This window comes from Mustela nigripes, chromosome 5 (assembly GCF_022355385.1).
Source record: "Mustela nigripes isolate SB6536 chromosome 5, MUSNIG.SB6536, whole genome shotgun sequence".
In the NCBI taxonomy this organism is placed as follows: Eukaryota; Metazoa; Chordata; class Mammalia; order Carnivora; family Mustelidae; genus Mustela; species Mustela nigripes.
Genome location: NC_081561.1, coordinates 96,820,018 through 96,838,798, shown reverse-complemented (window position 1 = coordinate 96,838,798; position 18,781 = coordinate 96,820,018). Strand labels below are relative to the sequence as shown.

At 38.8% G+C, this 18,781-nt stretch overlaps 1 protein-coding gene and 1 long non-coding RNA gene across 3 annotated transcripts in view; one reads left to right on the top strand and one right to left on the bottom strand.

Annotated features, from left to right (window-relative positions):
• The first annotated feature begins 1,057 nt into the window (after positions 1-1,057).
• Positions 1,058-13,947, top strand: NUP43 (nucleoporin 43). 2 transcript variants are annotated; one of them, XM_059400931.1, is made up of 8 exons: positions 1,058-1,226; positions 1,541-1,663; positions 2,506-2,583; positions 4,229-4,409; positions 7,309-7,444; positions 8,212-8,363; positions 11,341-11,463; positions 11,978-13,947. In XM_059400931.1, exons 1-8 carry the CDS (start codon positions 1,107-1,109, stop codon positions 12,205-12,207), a joined length of 1,143 nt encoding a protein of 380 aa, XP_059256914.1. In that variant the 5' UTR covers positions 1,058-1,106; the 3' UTR covers positions 12,208-13,947. The 2 variants fall into 2 exon arrangements, with proteins under 2 accessions (XP_059256914.1, XP_059256915.1); XM_059400932.1 differs by lacking the exon at positions 1,058-1,226 and adding an exon at positions 1,233-1,368.
• Positions 8,274-18,781, bottom strand: part of LOC132018236 (uncharacterized) — a 12,431-nt gene continuing 1,923 nt past the window's right edge. The window contains exons 2-3 of the long non-coding RNA XR_009404480.1: positions 11,334-11,436; positions 8,274-8,357 (exon numbers count right to left, since the gene is read on the bottom strand). This is a non-coding gene — a long non-coding RNA (uncharacterized LOC132018236). The remainder of the gene's footprint in view (positions 8,358-11,333; positions 11,437-18,781) is intronic.

The following is an 18,781-nucleotide window of genomic DNA, read 5'->3' as shown; positions in this document are numbered from 1 at the left end:
CCCCCTGAGCAGAGAGCCCAACGCAGGACTCGATCCCAGGAACCCCCTCCTCCCCATCATGACCTGAGCCAAAGGCAGTGGCTTAATCCACTGAGCCACCCAGGCACCCCTAGGACTAACTTTTAAAGGAACAACCAAGACACAGTTACCAATGTAGTATAAAGGAGAGTTAAAAAAAAAATTTTTTTTTAAGTCAGTGATACCTTTTGTATGCAATATGATTTGCATGGTAATTGGGGAGATCTGCTTTGAAAGAAAACAGGCAGCAGAAGGCAAAATTTAAGTACTATTCTGGTCCAAAAGTCAAGAGCTATGCTTATTTACAACATCATGGGCTGGAGTAATCAAGAAAAGACAGGGGAAGGAACCAGTCCTTGAAGGATGACCAGGATTCTAAGAAGTAGAGAAGAATAAAAGGATACTGTAGGTCATTCGAAGCACAGGAGAAGCAGGAACCTAGAGCACTAATTCCTAAAACTGTCGACATTATGTATCAAACTCATTCATTACATGCTTAAATGAATTGAGTAAGTTTACACAGCTAGGCAGTGGATGTCAAAACTGTAAGTTTTGGAGTTTTTAGAATTCCAACTCCAGGTTCTGACAGTGTGTATTAACAACTAAGCAAATAATAATAAACAATTAGCAAAGAATTTGCTTGAGAGACAAAAAGGGAGAGCTTTAGAATGAGTTTGTACAGTAGTGAACGTACTTCTATAAGAATTTAAGGATTTTTAGTATTTTCTATGGGTGCTGAGATACAAAACTGAATGGGTGAAGCTACTAGGTGGTTCCTCTTGCATTGATTTTGTTTTGGTTTTGCTCTTAAATTTGTCTTACGTTGCACGATTATTGCACAAATGCACCGTTTCGGTGTTCCTATACTGACTTTGAGGACTCTGTTCAGAGGCACTTAGGTGAGGAAGGGCGGCCCAACTTCCTTCCGCTTGGGTGTTGATGGTATCCGCATTACCGAATGACGAGAATTGGCTCTCCGCAGCCACCGTCCGCCTTGTAACGTTCGGCCCAATCAGGACTCCACGGGAAGGGGCGGGGCTCAGAGGCGCGCGCTGTGTTCTGGCTGTACCTGTCTCAGTTGGTTTGCAATGGAGGAGATTTATGCTAAGTTTGTGTCTCAGAAAATCAGCAAAACCCGCTGGCGACCGGTACCTCCGGGAAGCCTGCAGACCGCGGATACCTTCGCTGCGGGCTCTTGGGACAATGAGGTACCTCCGCTCCTGGGCGAGAAGCTCCTGCTTCCCCCTTTCTCCTGGAACCGCGCCGCTGGCGGTCCGCGCGCGAGCTCTCGCCTTCTGGCTCCTCTCGCCATCTCCGTCCCCAAGTTCCCGTCTTAGGATCTCTTGTCCGGTAACTCAGAGCCATCGATGATGTGCCTGAACCTCGAATCTCGTGTTTTAAACTGTCACCTTCCAGTGATCTGAGATGCTTTAAAAGGAAGGTTGCTTGAAGGCAAGACAGATTTTACTGTTAAACAGTTTGATGTAAATTTCATCTCAAGAGGAAACTTTCTGCTTTACAGGAAAATTATGTTTCACTGTGGTCTATTGGAGATTTTGGGAACTTGGACTCTGATGGAGGGTTTGAAGGAGACCATCAGTTATTGTGTGATATCAGACACCATGGCGATGTAATGGATTTACAGGTAAGTCTGTGTAATATCCACAAGCTAACTTTAAAAAACTGAGAGTAATAATATTTAGAGGTGCAAAGGACCTTAAAGTTTGTCTGCTGTTATTCAGGGTTTACAGGAAACTGAGTTCTCTGTAGTTATGGTTTGCTAATGTTAATTATATAAGCACTTTATAGCAGAATCAGAACTGGCGGAGGGGATGTGAATTTAATCAGACTTTTAAAAATCCTGATTTATTTGTTTGCTTAATTAGCTGGCCATCTACTGTATGCCAAACAGTATTTGGGGGGCTTTACAAAAGCCTAATTTTCATCACGTCCTGTAAATCAGGTGTTTTATGTCACTATGGGACAAATACTTAAGGTACTTTACATGGTTTTGCTTTTTGAATTCTTATAACAACCCCCTAAGTGGGGATTAGTTCTTCCATTTTAAAGGTTAACCAAGGCTTAAAGAACTTAACTTGGCCAATGTCTCAAAGCCTGTAAAGTGGAGGAAATGGAATTAAGTTTTCAAATCCTGGTCTGTAGGACTTAAGAGTCCCTGCATTTTCTTCTATAGAAAACTGCCTACCCCTGAGAATGATTATTTTCTAAACCTCTATGGTGATAGTCCAAAATTAAACCAGTTATAGGTGAAGAAGTAGAGGGGGAAAACTTTGTTATTTATTCTTCATGAAAATCTTTTCATTTGTGTAGTGGTTTTGACTTTTCAGATCCATCATCACATTTTATTTGTTTAGCATTTATAGGCTGTTTGCATTTTAAAATTGTTATACTACTAATTGAGTCAAACAAATAGCCCCCCTCAATCAACATTTCTGAATCTATAACAAGCAAGAATTTTCTGTTTAGTTTTTTGACCAGGAAAGAATAGTAGCGGCTTCATCAACAGGATGTGTAACAGTTTTCCTTCACCATCCAAATAACCAGGTAAAGAATTTTTTGCTCAAAAACTGAATTTATATTTTAATTATTTTTAAGGAGGCCTAATCTAGGTTGTATATAATAATGACACAAGTTAAGTTTCATACTCAAAATATGGAGGGGAGAAATACAGCATTACCTGTCTTTTAGCAGATTAATTCTTGCACCAGGTTTGTGTAAGCTGTTATTGAAAGTAGATACCTCTTCAATTCTGTTAGTACAGAGCTATCGATATGGTTTTCTGGCAAGTAATTTCCCAAGATACTATTCTGATCTTTCAAAGAAAGAGCACCTTCTAGCTCAGGTATCATGAGAGACAACAGGGACAGCTACTTTGCTTCTGTGGATAGAACCTAGGTTTTAATTAGAAGAAAGGATGCATTTTGCTGCTGTGGATAGAACCTAGGTTATAATTAGAAGAAAGGATGCACTATAAAGACATTTTATCAATGCCTTTCTTGTGTATTAAAAGCCCAAGTGGTGACCTTCATAGTGGTAGGGCAGTCCTTTAAAATAGCCCCATTTGTAGTAACATTTTTAAGTTGCTGGAAGAGAATGCTCATTTGGATTTTTAGGCTAGTAAAGTTCATCTTCCTAATAGGCATGCCTAATAAATATAAGACCCAGATCTTCTTAAGTATTTTTCCTAATGGTTTCAGTTAGAAAACCCTAGAGATTTCTTTCTTAGATGTAGGCTAATTCCCTTAAGAATTTAGAGTTGCTGTTAGGCACTCCTGGGTGACCCGGTTAAACATCTGCCTTTGGCTCAGGTCATGTTCCCAGGGTCCTGGGATCAAGTCCCGCAACAGGCTCCTTGCTCAGCGGGGAGCTTGCTTCTCCCTCTGCTTGCTGCTCCCCCTACTTGTGCTCTTGCACTCTCTCTCACAAATAAGTAAATAAAATCTTAAAAAAAAAAAAGAATTTAGAGTTGCTTTTGAACATACAACTGTCTGGTACCTAAACCATTTCTTTGAGATAAGTTTGATATTGAGTAGCATTTTTTAAATCTAATCCAGTGTATACAGAACTTTTTTTTTTTTTAAGATTTTATTTATTAGGGCACCTGGTTGGCTTAGTCATTGGGCATCTGCCTTGGGCCCGGGTCATGGTCCCAGGATCCATGGTTATCAGGGCTCCCTGCTCAGCCGGGAAGTCTGCTTCTCCTTCTCCCTCTCCCCTGGCTTGTGTTCTCTCTCTCACTGTCTGTCTCTCCCTCTGTGTCAAATAAATAAAATATTTTAAAAATATTTTATTTTAAATAAATAAATATTTTAAAAATATTTTATTTATTTATTTATTTATTTGACACAGAGAGAGAGAGACAGTGAGAGAGGGAACACAAGCCAGGGGAGAGGGAGAAGGAGAAGCAGACTTCCTGGCTGAGCAGGGAGCCCAGTGCAGGGCTCAGTCCCAGGACCCTGGGATCATAACCTGAGCCGAAGGTAGACGCTTAACTGACTTAGCCACTCAGGCACCCCGTGTATACAGAACTTTGATGGAAGTAGTTTCTAGGCTTTAGTGTCCAGAAATACAAAGGAAAAATGAGAGAGTTACTGTTTTTCTTGAGGGGTATGGGATAGTCTATTCAGGCAAAAGTGCTAGTTTTTAAGACTCTGCTTTGATTCATCCTATTCTCATTTCTGACACCTAGACTCTGTCAGTCAGCCAGCAGTGGACAGCCGCTCACTACCACACAGGTCCGGGTAGTCCTTCCTGTGGCAGTGCACCATGCACAGGTGTTGTGTGCAGCAACCCCGAAATTGTCACTGTTGGAGAAGATGGTCGGATAAATCTCTTCAGAGCCGATCACAAGGAGGCGGTGAGAACCATAGGTAAGAAAAATCATCCTTCTTTTTTATCCCATAACAGTTGAGCACCTACCATGTGCTAAGCAAACCCAATGCTAAGTGTTTGAAGGATGTAAAAAGATATAAAGTGGGATCCCTTTACAAGACAATATGTTGCTAAGGCAAGTATGAATGAGTGACTACACAGGAGAAACTATTTTGTTTTTGTTTGTTTTGTTGTGGCCTGTGGGGATTCTCTAAGAATTGAGGAACAAGTGGCAATTAATTGAATTTAGGTTCTAGACCGTAAGTAATACTAAACGATGGCATACCAAACAAAGGGAATAACACGGGGGCAGGATAGGTCCACTTAGAGAAGGACAAAAAGCATAGTTATCAATACTTAACGATACTTAGGTAGGAAAGGTGACAGATGAAGCAAGAGAATTGAATTGGGGCCAGGTTGGGAAAAATGATGCATAGCTACCGAGGTCACATTTTGTTAGGTGGATCACTAAGGAGCCACCGGAACTTTTCGGTCAAGGGGATGATCTACTCCTTGCTGAGCTTGAGAAGAGTTAGTCTAGTTAGTTCTCAACTGTGCTAAAGACAGACTTGCCTGACAGTAGTTTTAACAACCTACCACCCTAGACCTCCTGAATCAGAACCTCTGTGGATTCAGCCCATGAATGAGTTTTTTTGTGGTATTACTCTATTTATTTATAGTTTTGAAGAACACTTATTTAACAGTTAAAGACCATTACCTGGAGTGTGGAGGAATGTCACAAAACAATATCTAGAAGTATATGTTAAATTATGTGGTACAAGCTTAAACACTCTAGGAAAAGGGAAAGGACCAGTGTATACCAGTCCGGAAGGACTTCATGGAGAAGAGAGTTTATGAGGCTAAAGATGAAGAGATTTTTTTTTAAGATTTTATTTATTTACTTACTTACTTTTTTTTTTTTTAAGATTCCACTCATTAATCTGAGAGAGGGAACATGAGAGGAGAGAGCAAGCACCAGAGTGGGGAGAGGCAGAGGGAGAGGGAGAAGCAGGCCCCCCACTGATCAGGGAGCCTGATGCAGGGATTTATTCAGGACCCTGGTATCATGACCTGAGCCAAAAGCAGATGCTTAACTGAAGAACCACCCAGGCATCCCTTAAGATTTTATTTTTAAGTAATCTCTGTGCCCAACATGGGGCTTGAACTTACATCCCTGAGATCAAGAGTTGCATGCTCTACCAACTGAGTGAGCCAGGTGACCCCAAAAATGAATAGATTTGAGATGAGTTGGCCAAATGATACAAGTTCAGAATGAACTTTATAGGAAGCATTGGGTTTGGAGGTTCTGGGTTAAGCACTAGTGGGAGATATAAAATTAGATACAGAGGAACGTGAATAGCTGTATCAGCAATGGAGGGTAATTTCTCCATTTGTGAAAACTATGGAGAAATTTGTGAAAACTATGTTGACTAGAAAACAGATGTTCTATAAGTGATATTTTTCTATCAAAGAGTCTATTTTAATGTGCATTTTTCTATAGAAATTAAACTGACTTACTTAAAAGTTCACCTGTAATATTTCAATCGATGGAAGGAATTCGATTTAGGAATTTTGTGGAAAAGCAGGACTCCTTTTTTAATGTATAATGTATTATTGCCGCAGGGGTACAGGTCTGTGAATCATCAGGCTTACACATTTCACAGCGCTCACCATAGCACATACCCTCCCTCCCCGGTGTCCATAAGCCAGCCACCCTATCCCTACCTCCCCCAAACCCCCAGCAACCCTCAATTTGTTTCCTGAGATTAAGTCTCTTATGGTGTGTCTCCCTCCTGATCCCACCTTGTTTCATTTTTTCCTTCCCTAAACCCCCACGACCCCTCACCCAGCCCCTCAAATTCCTCATATCAGAGAGATCATATGATAACTGTCTTTCTCTGATTGACTTATTTCGCTTAGCATAATACCCTCTAGTTCCATTCACATTGTTGCAAATGGCAAGATTTCAGGTTTTTTTGGTTTTTTTTTTTTTAAGATTTTATTTATTTATTTGCCAGAGACAGAGGGAGAGAGAGCGAGCACAGGCAGACAAAGAGACAGGCAGAGGTAAAGGGAGAAGCAGGCTCCCTGCCGAGCAAGGAGCCCGATGTGGGACTCGATCCCAGGACCCTGGAATCATGACCTGAGCCGAAGGCAGCTGCTTAACCAACTGAGCCACCCAGGCGTCCCAAGATTTCAGTTTTTTGATGGCTGCATGATATTCTGTTATGTATGTGTGTGTATATATATATGTACACACACACACCACATCTTTATCCATTTATCTGTTGATGGATATCTAGGTTCTTTCCATAGTTTGGCTATTGTGGACATTGCTGCTATAAACATTGGGGTGCACATGTCCCCTTTGGATCCCTATATTTGTATCTTTAGGGTAAATACCCAGTAGTGTAATTGCTGGGTCGTAGGGTACTCTATTTCCAACTTTTAGAGGAACCTCCATACTGTTTTCAAGAGTGCACCAACACTGTAGGAGGGTTCCTTTTTCCTCTCATCCTCGCCAACATCTGTCGTTTCCTGACTTGTTATTTTTCTCCATTCTTATGAGGTGGTATCTCACTGTGGTTTTGATTTGTATTTACCTGATGGCCAGTGATGTTGAGCACTTTTTCATGTGTCTATTGGCCATTTGGATGTCTTCTTTGCAGAAGTGTCCAAGTCTTCTGACCCTTTCTTGATTGGATTATTTGTTCTTTGGGTGTTGAGTTTGTTAAGTTCTTTCTCGATTTTGGATACCAGCTCTTTATTTGATATGTCATTTGCAAATATCTTCTCCCATTCTGTCAGTTCTCTTTTGGTTTTGTTGACTGTTTCCTTGGCTGTGCAAAAGGAAAAGCAGGACTTACTAACACACACTACTGTTTTCTTAATTTGTAGACAATGCAGATAGCAGTACACTCCATGCTGTAACCTTCCTTCGAACTCCTGAGATTCTTACAGTAAATTCAATTGGGCAGTTAAAAATATGGGATTTCAGAAAACAAGGAAATGAGCCCTCTCAGATATTATCACTGTAAGTTGTCATTTGTAATTCACTAGGGTAATGCAAAATTAATTTGTTCAATTGTTTATAGCAACTGACTTTAAACCATATTGTATTTTAATTGCATTTGGAAAGAATGATCCCTGATTAAATTTGGTAAAGTGAGTACAATTTGTTGGGCTTGCTGCTGCTGTGCTGCATTCAGTAAATATTTGTCCTGTTGATTCAGAGGCTTTATCTCTTTTTGACGTTTATATTATTTAATGGGGAGTTTATTTTTGCTCAGCAAATGATTGTACTGATAGTAGGTACAGTGCACTCCAGATGTGGTTGGATGAAAAACACAATCCAGGATACTTCTTTCTAAGCAAAAATCCCCATTCTGTGTGTGCAGTTTTCTCTTCTCTGATAAGAATATAGAATGTGTCAAACCGAAAAAGTAATTATATAAACAAAATACTAAATAAGGTGAAGGTAAAGAATATGCTGCTTAGTTGTACATATTGTTTTTAAAATGCCAAGAAATGGAAGTATGTTTGCATATCTTACCATCAGATTATCATGCTCCTTATGTCTCCAAATTGAAGAGGGGATAACTTTGGCTTTAATTCCATTGCAAAGTTCTAATATTTAGAAATATATTTAATACACTCAATTTTTTGACATGATTTAAGTTCAGCCCACTGCTCCAGCCACAAAGTTATCATTTAGTTACTAGAGTGAAACATGTTTCATGGATTATGCAAAGATAAATCATACTCACAGCATGTTTGATGTCCTTCTGTCTCTCATAAAAGGACTGGTGACCGAGTACCCCTCCACTGTGTTGATAGACATCCCAACCAGCAGCATGTTGTAGCTACTGGTGGCCAGGACGGAATGCTGAGTATTTGGGATGTTAGACAAGGCACTATGCCTGTGTCTCTGCTGAAGGCTCATGAAGCTGAAAGTAAGTGTTGTGGCAATACGTAAGTTTTTGTCAGGTAGTAATGTGGTATATTGTAAGCAGCTTTCTATAATGATACATAGGGATCATTTTACATAGTAGCTTTTGGCTAAATTATATAAACGTATAATAATCCCTTTTTATTTGACACTTAAGTGTTTAAGATTTTATTTGACAGGGATAGAGACAGCCAGAGAGGGAACATAAGCAGGGGGAGGGGGAGAGGGAGAGGCAGGCTTCTCACAGAGCAGGGAGCCTGATGCAGGGCTCCACCCTGGACCCTGGGATCATGACCTGAGCTGAAGGCAGATGCTCAATGACTGAACCACCCATGCGGCCCAGATGCTTAAGTTTTTCAACATGTGGGACGCCTGGGTGGCTCAGTTGGTTAAGCAGCTGCCTTCGGCTCAGGTCATGATCCCAGCATCCTGGGATCGAGTCCCACATCGGGCTCCTTGCTCAGCGGGGAGCCTGCTTCTCCCTCTGCCTCTGCCTGCCATTCTGTCTGCCTGTGCTCGCTCTCTCCCCCTCTCTCTCTGATAAATAAATAAAAAATCTTAAAAAAAAAAAAAGTTTTTCAACATGTTTCAGTATTCTATCCAAAACCACAGTAATTATCCTTATGTGTTTATCTTTATGTGCTTCTTTTCTTTTTCTTTCTTTCTTTCCTTTTTTGATTTAAATATTTTTTTTATTTGACACACCGAGAGAGAAAGCATAAGCAGGGGGAGCAACAGGCAAAGGGAGGAGAAGGAGACTCCCCACTGAGCAGAGAACCTGATGCAGGTCTCTATCCCAGGACTCTGGGATCATGACCTGAGGGGAAGGCAGACGCTTAACCAGCTGAGCCACCCAGGCGCCCTATATGCTTATTTTCTTGGGATAATTTTTTAGAAGAAGTGGCATGCCAAAACATAAAACTGTCATACATGTTATCAAACTGTTACACATAAAAATACCAATTTATATTGCCATACTCTCTATAAGAGGATGACCTATTCCCATGTAAATGTAGGCTATTTTTAATATTGACTAATCTAGTGTTCCTCAATTTATTATTGTACCTCTTTTTTTAAAACAAGAGCAGTATTTATATATAGGATCTTGTCCCCTTTTTTGTTCATTTTTTTTTTATTTTGGTGGGGATTTTTTGACCAGACAAAAATTTTTCATTTTATCATTATCTTTGATATCATGACTGGATTATAGTTTTAAATTCTGACTTAAGTTTATGGTAAGCCTTGCTTGAATTAAAGTGCAAAAGTAGAAACATGCCAGTATTGTAACGTCGCGGTTTAAGTTTCACGTTATTACCTTGGAAAGATAAATGATTTTTAAGATTATATTTAAGAAGCAAATAAAAGGATAAAAATATTTTGCCTCTTCTAGTTATAACTATACCCAGGGGGAAAAAAGAATAAAAAATAATGTATGTCCTCATAGAATCTGATGTTGACTAACCCAGTGGTAGTAATACTAGAAACTTTCAGATCTCTTCTTCCAGTGTCCCTTTTTAACTGCCAGCCTGTATTGCTAAGCAATACATACAGATGTAGCAGATTGTAATGTATTGTTTTGTATTGTTTTGATTCATTCTGACTTTTAGCTAGAAATAAAATGTTTTATTATAGACGTTTGTGTTATACTTTGAAAATAAATACTTAAGAGTCTAGGTTTGTACAGTCAGCTTACGGTTCTATAGGCTATTTTCCTTCATTTTTAAAAAATGAAACAGTATGAATATATTTTACATAGGGAGAACACGTTCTCCTGAGGAAGATGACCTTGTAATGTTTTGTGGCTTGATGCTTAATTATGGTATATGTCAGAATAAAAATTGCCCACTTGCAAGCATGTGCCTTCTAATACTTTTTATGCTTTGTCCCCAGCACTTTCTATGCTGCCTCTTGAAGGTTCTTACCCAGAATCACAGAACCCTTGTTCACAGACTACCTGTTTGATTTGTGTGCTGCAGAGAACCTCCTAAGGCATCCTGGCCAGTCATTGGCTCCCGTTTGTCTACTGACACACAAAGTTCCCTTAAAGTTTAGTACTTGCAGGGTTCTCAATCCCAGATTGGCTTCTTAAAAGCCCTCCATCTGAAACAGTCCAGATTCTGGGAGCATTTCTAGGTTTTAGTTTGCTAGGAGCAGTTGCTATTTCTGTGATATATACTGGAGGTATCCAGAATACTGGCATGAAGCAAAATTGAACTGCTGCTTAGAAATTCACTTGTATGTATTCTTTATGGTCTTCTCTGTTTTTCCAGTAATATACACTTCATATATATATATTTTAAGATTTTATTTATTTGAGAGAGAGAGAGACAATATGAGCAGTGGGGAGGGGCAGAGGGAAAAGGAGAAGCAGGGTTTGATCCCAAGACCCTGGGATCATGACCTGAGCCAAAGTCACTTGCTTATCCAACTGAGCCACTCAGGCGCATCTAACCTTCACATGTTAATAACACAGGAATTGAAAATAAGAGAACTTACCAATTTAAAAAAATATTTTAGGGACACCTGGGTCTGTTAAGCATCAGCTCAGGTCATGATTCCTGAGTCTTGGGATTAAGTCTGCATCGGACTCCTTGCTCCTGCCTGCCATTCCCCTGCTTTGTGTGCTCTCTCTCTCTCTGACAAATAAGTAAAATCTTAAAAATATATATTTTAGGAATTATCCCATTGTCATATTCTTTCATTAAAAAATGTAGTAAGTCAAATGATTGGCATTTATTTTCATTCACTTGCTGGCCCAATGCACAAATAGATTTACTTGGCTTCTTTATGCTATCTGTATGTTATAGCCATTTGGAGAATTATATTTTGTCCTTTAATTCTGAAGCCTTTGATTTTTATCACAGACTTAGGGTTTGAAGGTATGTGATGGAGGTTAATGGAAGATGATGCCTAGAGACAGAGCTTTAAAGTTTGTTCAACTCATTTGCACAGTTTTCAGCATCTTGGTTCTTACCTTTTAGTGTGGGAAGTTCACTTTCACCCATCCAACCCAGATCATCTATTTACTTGTTCTGAGGATGGATCCCTCTGGCATTGGGATGCCTCCACAGACGTACCTGAAAAATCATCACTGTTTAATCAAGGTAAAAGGATTTAAGGAAGATATTGTGTGTAGTTTTGTTACAGTTTTAAATACCACATTGGAAATTCTCAGATTTTTAACATTAAATAATGATAGAATGTTTCCATTCTCCTGCCTCAAGGTAAATTCTGGTATCCTAGAGCTTGAAATCTATCAGCTGCTTATTGCTGTAGTGCTGAGGACTACAAATGCCATAGCTGGCTCACTTCGCACAGCTAGGGTCTTCGTGCTACATTTCCAAGACTATCCATTAAAGAATCACCAGAAAGATGGTCAAAATCTGCTTACTTGAAGACTTCAGATTCGATACCCATAGTATCCCATAGAAATTTGAGTATTTAATATCACTGAATGAGTCTTTGGTGAAAAATGGTGATGTGTGATAATGGAGTCATCACCCTGATATTCTGAGAATTAAGTTTTGATCCTGGCCTTTTTAAAATATCAGTAGAATTTCAGATGTTTCTTAACATAATAGTAGTTTTGAAAGATGTTTTCCCCTTTTTTTCTTGCAGGAGGAAGAAATAGTACTTTTTTGTCTCACAGCATTAGTAACCAGGCTGGTGTTCACCAGTCTCTTATAAGCTCCTGGCTCAGCACTGATCCCGCAAAAGACCGTATTGAAATCACAAGCTTGCTCCCCAGCAGGACCTTGTCTGTGAACAGTTTGGATGTTTTAGGTCCTTGTCTTGTTTGTGGAACTGATTCAGAAGCGATTTATGTTACTAGACAACTTTTTTCATGAAAATACTGTCATTGCAAGATTTCAGGTAAAGCATATTGTTAGCCTTTCGAAGTATAATAATAAAAATTATTGGAAAATATGAAATTTGCAAAGGAAGCTTCAGTAAACCATTGGTAATATCGATGCCCCGTTTGGCTTTTGTCAGTTGAATGTTCTCACAGTTCCAGAGTCAGAGAGAATGCTGATGGAGAGAGAATTGAAATCTGTGAAAGAATATCAGAGGGATCCTTTTGTTGATGTAGACGTTGCCTTCAAACAGGATATTCTTTTTGATGTTGGGGGACTTCATAATTTTCTCAAACCACTAACAGGTTCCTATTTTTAATGACACTATGGTGGCTTTTACCCCTCCCTGGTGGCCCAGGCCAATGTTAATATTTATCCTTTTTATGGTAGATATTTTCTTGAATCTTCCCACATTTTATTTCCTTAATAAGTTTAATAAAATTCATGAAGAATTGAGTAGAGTAAAAATGACAAGCTTTTGTAAATGTGTTCACATTTTTTTAAAGGTTTTTTTTTTTTTTTTAAAGATTTTATTTGTTTATTTGACAGACAGAGATCACAGTAGACAGAGAGGCAGGCAGAGAGAGAGAGAGGGAAGCAGGCTCCCCGCTGAGCAGAAAGCCCCATGCGGGACTCGATCCCAGGACCCTGAGATCATGACCCGAGCCGAAGGCAGCGGCCCAACCCACTGAGCCACCCAGGCGCCCCAAAGGTTTTGTTTTTAAAGAAAAGTTTTGACAGGTTCCTTTGTTAGAGTAGATTTGAACAGAACTTTCAACTGCTTAGACCCAAATTCATTTTTCTTGAAAAAGGAAAAGTACATTTTTCCTAAGGATTTTTGCTTTTATTTAGTTTTAAAAGATAGTTCAAATGCTGAACTGGATGTTTTGCAATAAAGTAGAATTTGATATTAATAAGAGAGCTGACTTCCAAACTAAAAATTGATAGATAACATGTATGAGATGAGTATGATGATGTGGTAAGAGTAGAGAATTTTGCTGTCTTTGTCCTTATCTACTGTGTTAATGATAATCTAACATGTAGGTGTTTTAATTTTGAATATAGTTGACACAGTGTTACATTAGTTTCAGGTTAATGTGTCGTGCTTAAAAACAATGTTGTGGCATTGTCTTTCTAAAGTTAGTTAAATGTTAATTGAACGTGAAGACCTTAATGACAAATCACTTATTATGCTATTAAAGTGTGTATTCATTTACATTATTATTATTCATTTTTATTAATTCCAGTGATAGTAATTATGGTAAAGTTTTGTTTTTCTGTCCTAATAAATACTGTCAATTCTTATATGCCACCTTACCTTGGGGGATTTTGGTTTGAGCATTTTTGTCAGCATTTTTAAATGGAATACATATATGCAGTCTGCTTTTTTATATAAATTTAACTCAAAAATATTTGATAAAATCGGTAACTTGAATTACAAAGAATGAGAGAAGGAAAGAAAATGTTGCCATAGGAATTTTTAATGTTTATAGTTTTATTGCTGAGACTAACTTTTAAGACTTTTCTGTTACTAGAGAAGTAATTTGTTACAGGAAAAAAAGTCAAAAGAAATTTTTAAGTACTTTTAATATCAAATAATAGTCTTTTCATTTCCTTTTCTATCAATGTGTGTAGAATTTATTAAAATGAAATATAGCATGTTATATTTATGAATATACATTCCCCAGCAGTAATCACATGGTTTCCATAATAAAAACATAGCTATTAATTTTCCTTTGACTCACTTCCCTTTATATGAATGTCTTGCTGCAGCCTAAGCTTCAGCGTCCCTTTCCTTACTTTCCAGGCATACTTTCATTCTATTCAGTAGGCTAAATCCTTGCTGTGGGTGGGCGCTAAGTTGATGTCACTCCTGGAAGACTAGCTCAGGTCGGGGGCACATTTTTCATGCACAATGAGTGGCAGACTTTACCTCTGCTTTCATTTACATTATATGCTGCTGAAAAGTTTAAAGGATTCATATACGTTCTTAGCACCCTTCTCAGGTTTCAGCAGCAATACATACAATTTCCCGAGGTTGTTATAATAAATAATTGGTAGAGGGAGGGAGCCAGAAGTGTAGGCTTAGAATATTAACTTAGGCTGCAAACAAGTTTCAGGTTTGAAGCTTTGCTTTAAGAGTATCTTTAAGAGTATTTGTAACCATGAATAAAAGAAAGTACATTTGGATAGTGTTAAATTTCTTATCATTGATGAATTCTGCCAGATTTAATAAGAAACATAAGCTTTATGGAAGATAAATAAACCCTAATTTATAAATTTGTTCATTATCACTGTCTTTATTCATGAAACTATCACATAGTTTCTTTTGAGGGGCTGCAGGATCACAGAGGTAGAAGGCATCTTGGAGAGCATATCTAACCCAAATTTAACCATCACTTCCACAGCATTCCCAACAAATTATCATCCAGCCTGTACTTGAGACTATATTGTGATTAAGTTTCCCATTTCCCAGTGCAGCTCTTGGTCAGCTCTTCTTGATACAGCATTATGGCAAGGTTTTAGTATATGAGTGGAATATAAAAAATCCCATAAAAAAAAGTAGAATCATGTTATGGTGGGTTAATGAAATGATCATGTGAACCTACTACAAGACAGCCAATCACCAGTTTACTGAATTTGCATTATGTGGGGGTGCTTTACTATAGGGTTTCACTTAGTAAATTAATTTACTGAATGCAAATTTGCTTTCATTTCTCTTCCTTGGGAGCCACGAAAAAATGTAATCCTTCATCACATTTCCAAATATTCAAAACTAAATAATCGTAGCTTTTTGGGGTAAACTTTTTAATCCCTTCAATGGTTTCTAATGGGCAAAGCTCTCTTTGCAGCATTCCTTGCCTTATTTTTTTCTTTTTTTAAGATTTTAAGATTTTATTTATTTGTCAAACAGATTGAGCACAAGCAGGGGGAGCAACAGGGAGAAACAGGCTCCCCACCAAGCAAGGAGCCCAATGCAGGACCCAATCCCAGGACCCCGGGATCATGACCTAGAGCCGAAGGCAGATGCTCAACTGCCTGAGCCATCCAGGCACCCCTGCTTTTCCTTCTTGGTTAAATTCCAAACCTTCCAAACCCCTTTTAGGTGTCATTTTCCCAGAAAGACTTCCCTGGCCTCTGACAGTCTGGGCTAAATTATACTCTGCCTCAGAAGCTCCATTGTGCAGGGCCTGTGCTGTGCTTACAGCTGTATTAAGCAGCCTCTCTCAACTGGACCAAACAAATAGGACCCATATCTTAACGTCGTATTAACAATGTTTAATACAGTATCTAATATATGGTAAACACTGAAGCAGTGCAAACTGAGCTGAACTAACCTCACAGTCTTGTTTTCCCTGGAAATAAATACTTTTTTTGCCAAAGACCATCATTAAAGTGTGACCTCCAAAATGAACACTTTCCCAGGTGGTGTCTGCCTCCCTCAGAGGTGACTTAAGAAAGCTTACCATCCTGGTTCTTGGTACAATATTCCTTTGTAATGCTATCTCATTTTATTTTAAATATTCTGACATGTGCTCAATTAGACTACTGACTAGTTGAAATTAAACGCTTTGCCTTTTTCACACATGTATACTATACTATACTTCCCCTAGTGTTGAGTTAATGCAGATGATTTTGATCCTTACTATTTGGTCAATCCCTGTTCAACAAAGACAAATCTTATTTCCGTAAAGAGCTAACAATCTTTGAGGGTCTTCCTCAGAAGCCAATCATTTTCAGAATTTCCCAGCATGATCTACATTCTAACCCCATTGGTTAGGAGATAGGTAAGATAAATATACTTAAGTGCTTAGGCCCACTCCTCCAGTCCTCCCAATTAATCAGTGACATGTGAATCATTGGTATTTGACTATAGTTATTGAAATCTTTATAAACAAACCTAATGTATTGACATTCTGCCCCATTTATCTTGTTCACAAAGCTGCTATGGGGAGATACCTGTGCTATAACTATCCCATCAAAAATTTTATATAATTGAAAAATTCCTTATCCTTTGTAACACTTCCATTTCATGGTATTAAGGAAATAATCCTTTAAATAATCCATTCTAGAGTTTTGACTAAGAAGAACACTAAGTCCACCAGTGTAGTTTATATCAAGCCTTCATTTAAGCTTATGGTATCAATATGGTACCCAGCTCAGACTAGTTACACAGTTTGAAGCAGTAGCAGTGCTCTAGTCTTATAGATCAGAAACTTGGGGACTTTTGAACTCTACCAAGCAAATATTCAAACTTTCAACCGTATTGTCTGAACCACAACATTAAGTGGCAGTGTAGAGAACTAACAGACTATCATGATCTTCACATCAAAACAATTCCAACATTTTGCTCCATTAGGTCAATGAGGAGGGAGAAAACTATAGGGGAAGGGTGAGAAGGGAGAGTAGAGGAGTAGAATACAGCTGATCAGGTTTTAAAAAATTTAAAAATAAACTAATGTTCAGTTCCAAACTGTTATAACTAGACTCTGGGGGACAATAGCTGACACACTAGTCTAACAGAGCCATCAGAAAAGCATCAGCTGTCAAAAAGTAATTTTTGTTCAGGCTGTGGACATAAGAAACTAAACTGTGATAGACTGTAAAATAATAGCTGCAACTCATCAAAACACAGATTTTACCCCTTCATTGTATAGAAGGAAGTTACATTTTATTTTATTTTTTATTTTTTTAAAAGATTTTTATTTATTTATTTATTTGACAGAGAGAGATCACAAGTAGGCAGAGAGGCAGGCAGAGAGAGAGAGAGGAGGAAGCAGGCTCCCCGCTGAGCAGATAGCCCGATGTAGAACTCGATCCCAGGACCCTGAGATCATGACCTGAGCCGAAGGCAGTGGCTTAACCCACTGAGCCACCCAGGCGCCCCGGAAGTTACATTTTAAAACTTGTTAGCAAAAACTGTCCTACAAATCATGATCCTCCAGTAGTAAGCTTTTTGGGGTAAACTTTTTTTAATCCCTTAAAAAATACCTAGATTTGGTTTCTAATACCCTTCTCCAAAAAAAGGAACAAGGACTTCTTAAAGGAACAGGGAATATATAAGATAGCTTGAAGCATCTTGTACTGTCAGAAAGTAAGGGAGTTTTAAAAAAAAATTTTTTTAAGTAGGCTCTGCACTCAGCATGGAGCCCAGTGTGATGGTTTAACTCATGACCCTGAGATAAGACCTGAGGCTCAGACCAAGAATCAGATGCTTAACTACCTTAGCCACCCAGGTACCCCTTAAGGGAGTTCTTTTAAAAAATGATTTTAAAAGGTATAATAATGGGGAAGATCGGCATGTCAAAGGGACACAGAAGCCAATTCAACTGGAAGAGCTCCCCATAGTGAAAGCTGGATCAATTTGATCAACAAAATAAATTACTCAAACCATAAAATAAAAATCCATGAGCCCACATTGATATGAATGTTTTTAAAAAATGGAGAAGAGACAAATCTGCTCAGAATTCCACCTGATTTATGTAAATTCTCTGCCCAAAAAGAGGTAGAACACAATTTTCACCCTTAAGTATGGGCTGCTCATAGTCTATAGTCTTCCCTAAAACTGAGGGAGGAACTTAACATTCTCAGGGCCACATTGCTCTTCAGGCTTCTTCCATATTTGCTGCCCCTGTTTCTCCTGTCATCCAAGCATGAAATCTGGCCCCTACATCTGTTGATAAAAACAAAATGAAATCCCAAGTGCCCATTTCCATGAAGCATTGAAAAGTTGAGTAGGTTGAAACTGGACCAAGGGTTTTCCATCACACCAACACAAAGCCCTTCAAATGCAGTGGTAGGCATTGCCATCCAGAGACATCCAGCAGCCTTAGTAAGCATTTCCCTTGCTCTTTCACCTACGCTCAATCCCCAGTCTAAGCTGCTTTTCATCTTGGGGATTGCTTCATCTTTCCTGATCATTCCTTCTCTCCTTTCCTGCTCTTCTCTCCCCCGGCTTCATTGGAGTTAAACCTCCAGTCCCAGACAGAACAATTCATTGAACTTGAATTATCTAGAAAATTTCCCCAGAACAGTGGTTTATGGAGATACCTGGAGATAACAGACTTTAGGCTTAGAATTAAGAGCTTACATAAAGAAGTCCCCTGGATGGTGACAGAGGTGACAAGATTTGGGGAGCAGTATGCTTTTTCAGATACATAATCCTTCTGGAAAGGGCAAGCAGGCCTGTGAACATATTAGGTTCATATAATTTTAAGGCTGAAAGGGTCCCCAAAGGTTACTTAGTCCTGCAGTTGATGGAAGTAAGAGCTAGGGCTATTATGTGACCCACCTTGGGTCATATACTGTACCTTTTTTTTTTTTTTTTAAAGATTTTATTTTTGGGACGCCTGGGTGGCTCAGTTGGTTAAGCAGCTGCCTTCAGCTCAGGTCATGATCCCAGCGTCCTGGGATCGAGTCCCACATCGGGCTCCTTGCTCCACAGGGAGCCTGCTTCTCCCTCTGACTCTTCCTTCCACTCTGTCTACCTGTGCTCGCTCTCACTCACCACTCTCTCTCTGACAAATAAATAAATAAAATCTTTAAAAAAAAAAAAAAAAAAAAAAAA

What these genes read in the sequence shown, in the direction of transcription:
- NUP43 (XM_059400931.1), top strand. Translation starts at nt 1,107, where the DNA reads ATGGAGGAGATTTATGCTAAGTTTGTGTCTCAGAAAATCAGCAAAACC. An exon ending in CGGGCTCTTGGGACAATGAG is followed by an intron (nt 1,227 to 1,540) that starts GTACCTCCGCTC and finishes TCTGCTTTACAG; the next exon opens with GAAAATTATGTTTCACTGTG. An exon ending in ATCATCACTGTTTAATCAAG is followed by an intron (nt 11,464 to 11,977) that starts GTAAAAGGATTT and finishes TTTTTCTTGCAG; the next exon opens with GAGGAAGAAATAGTACTTTT.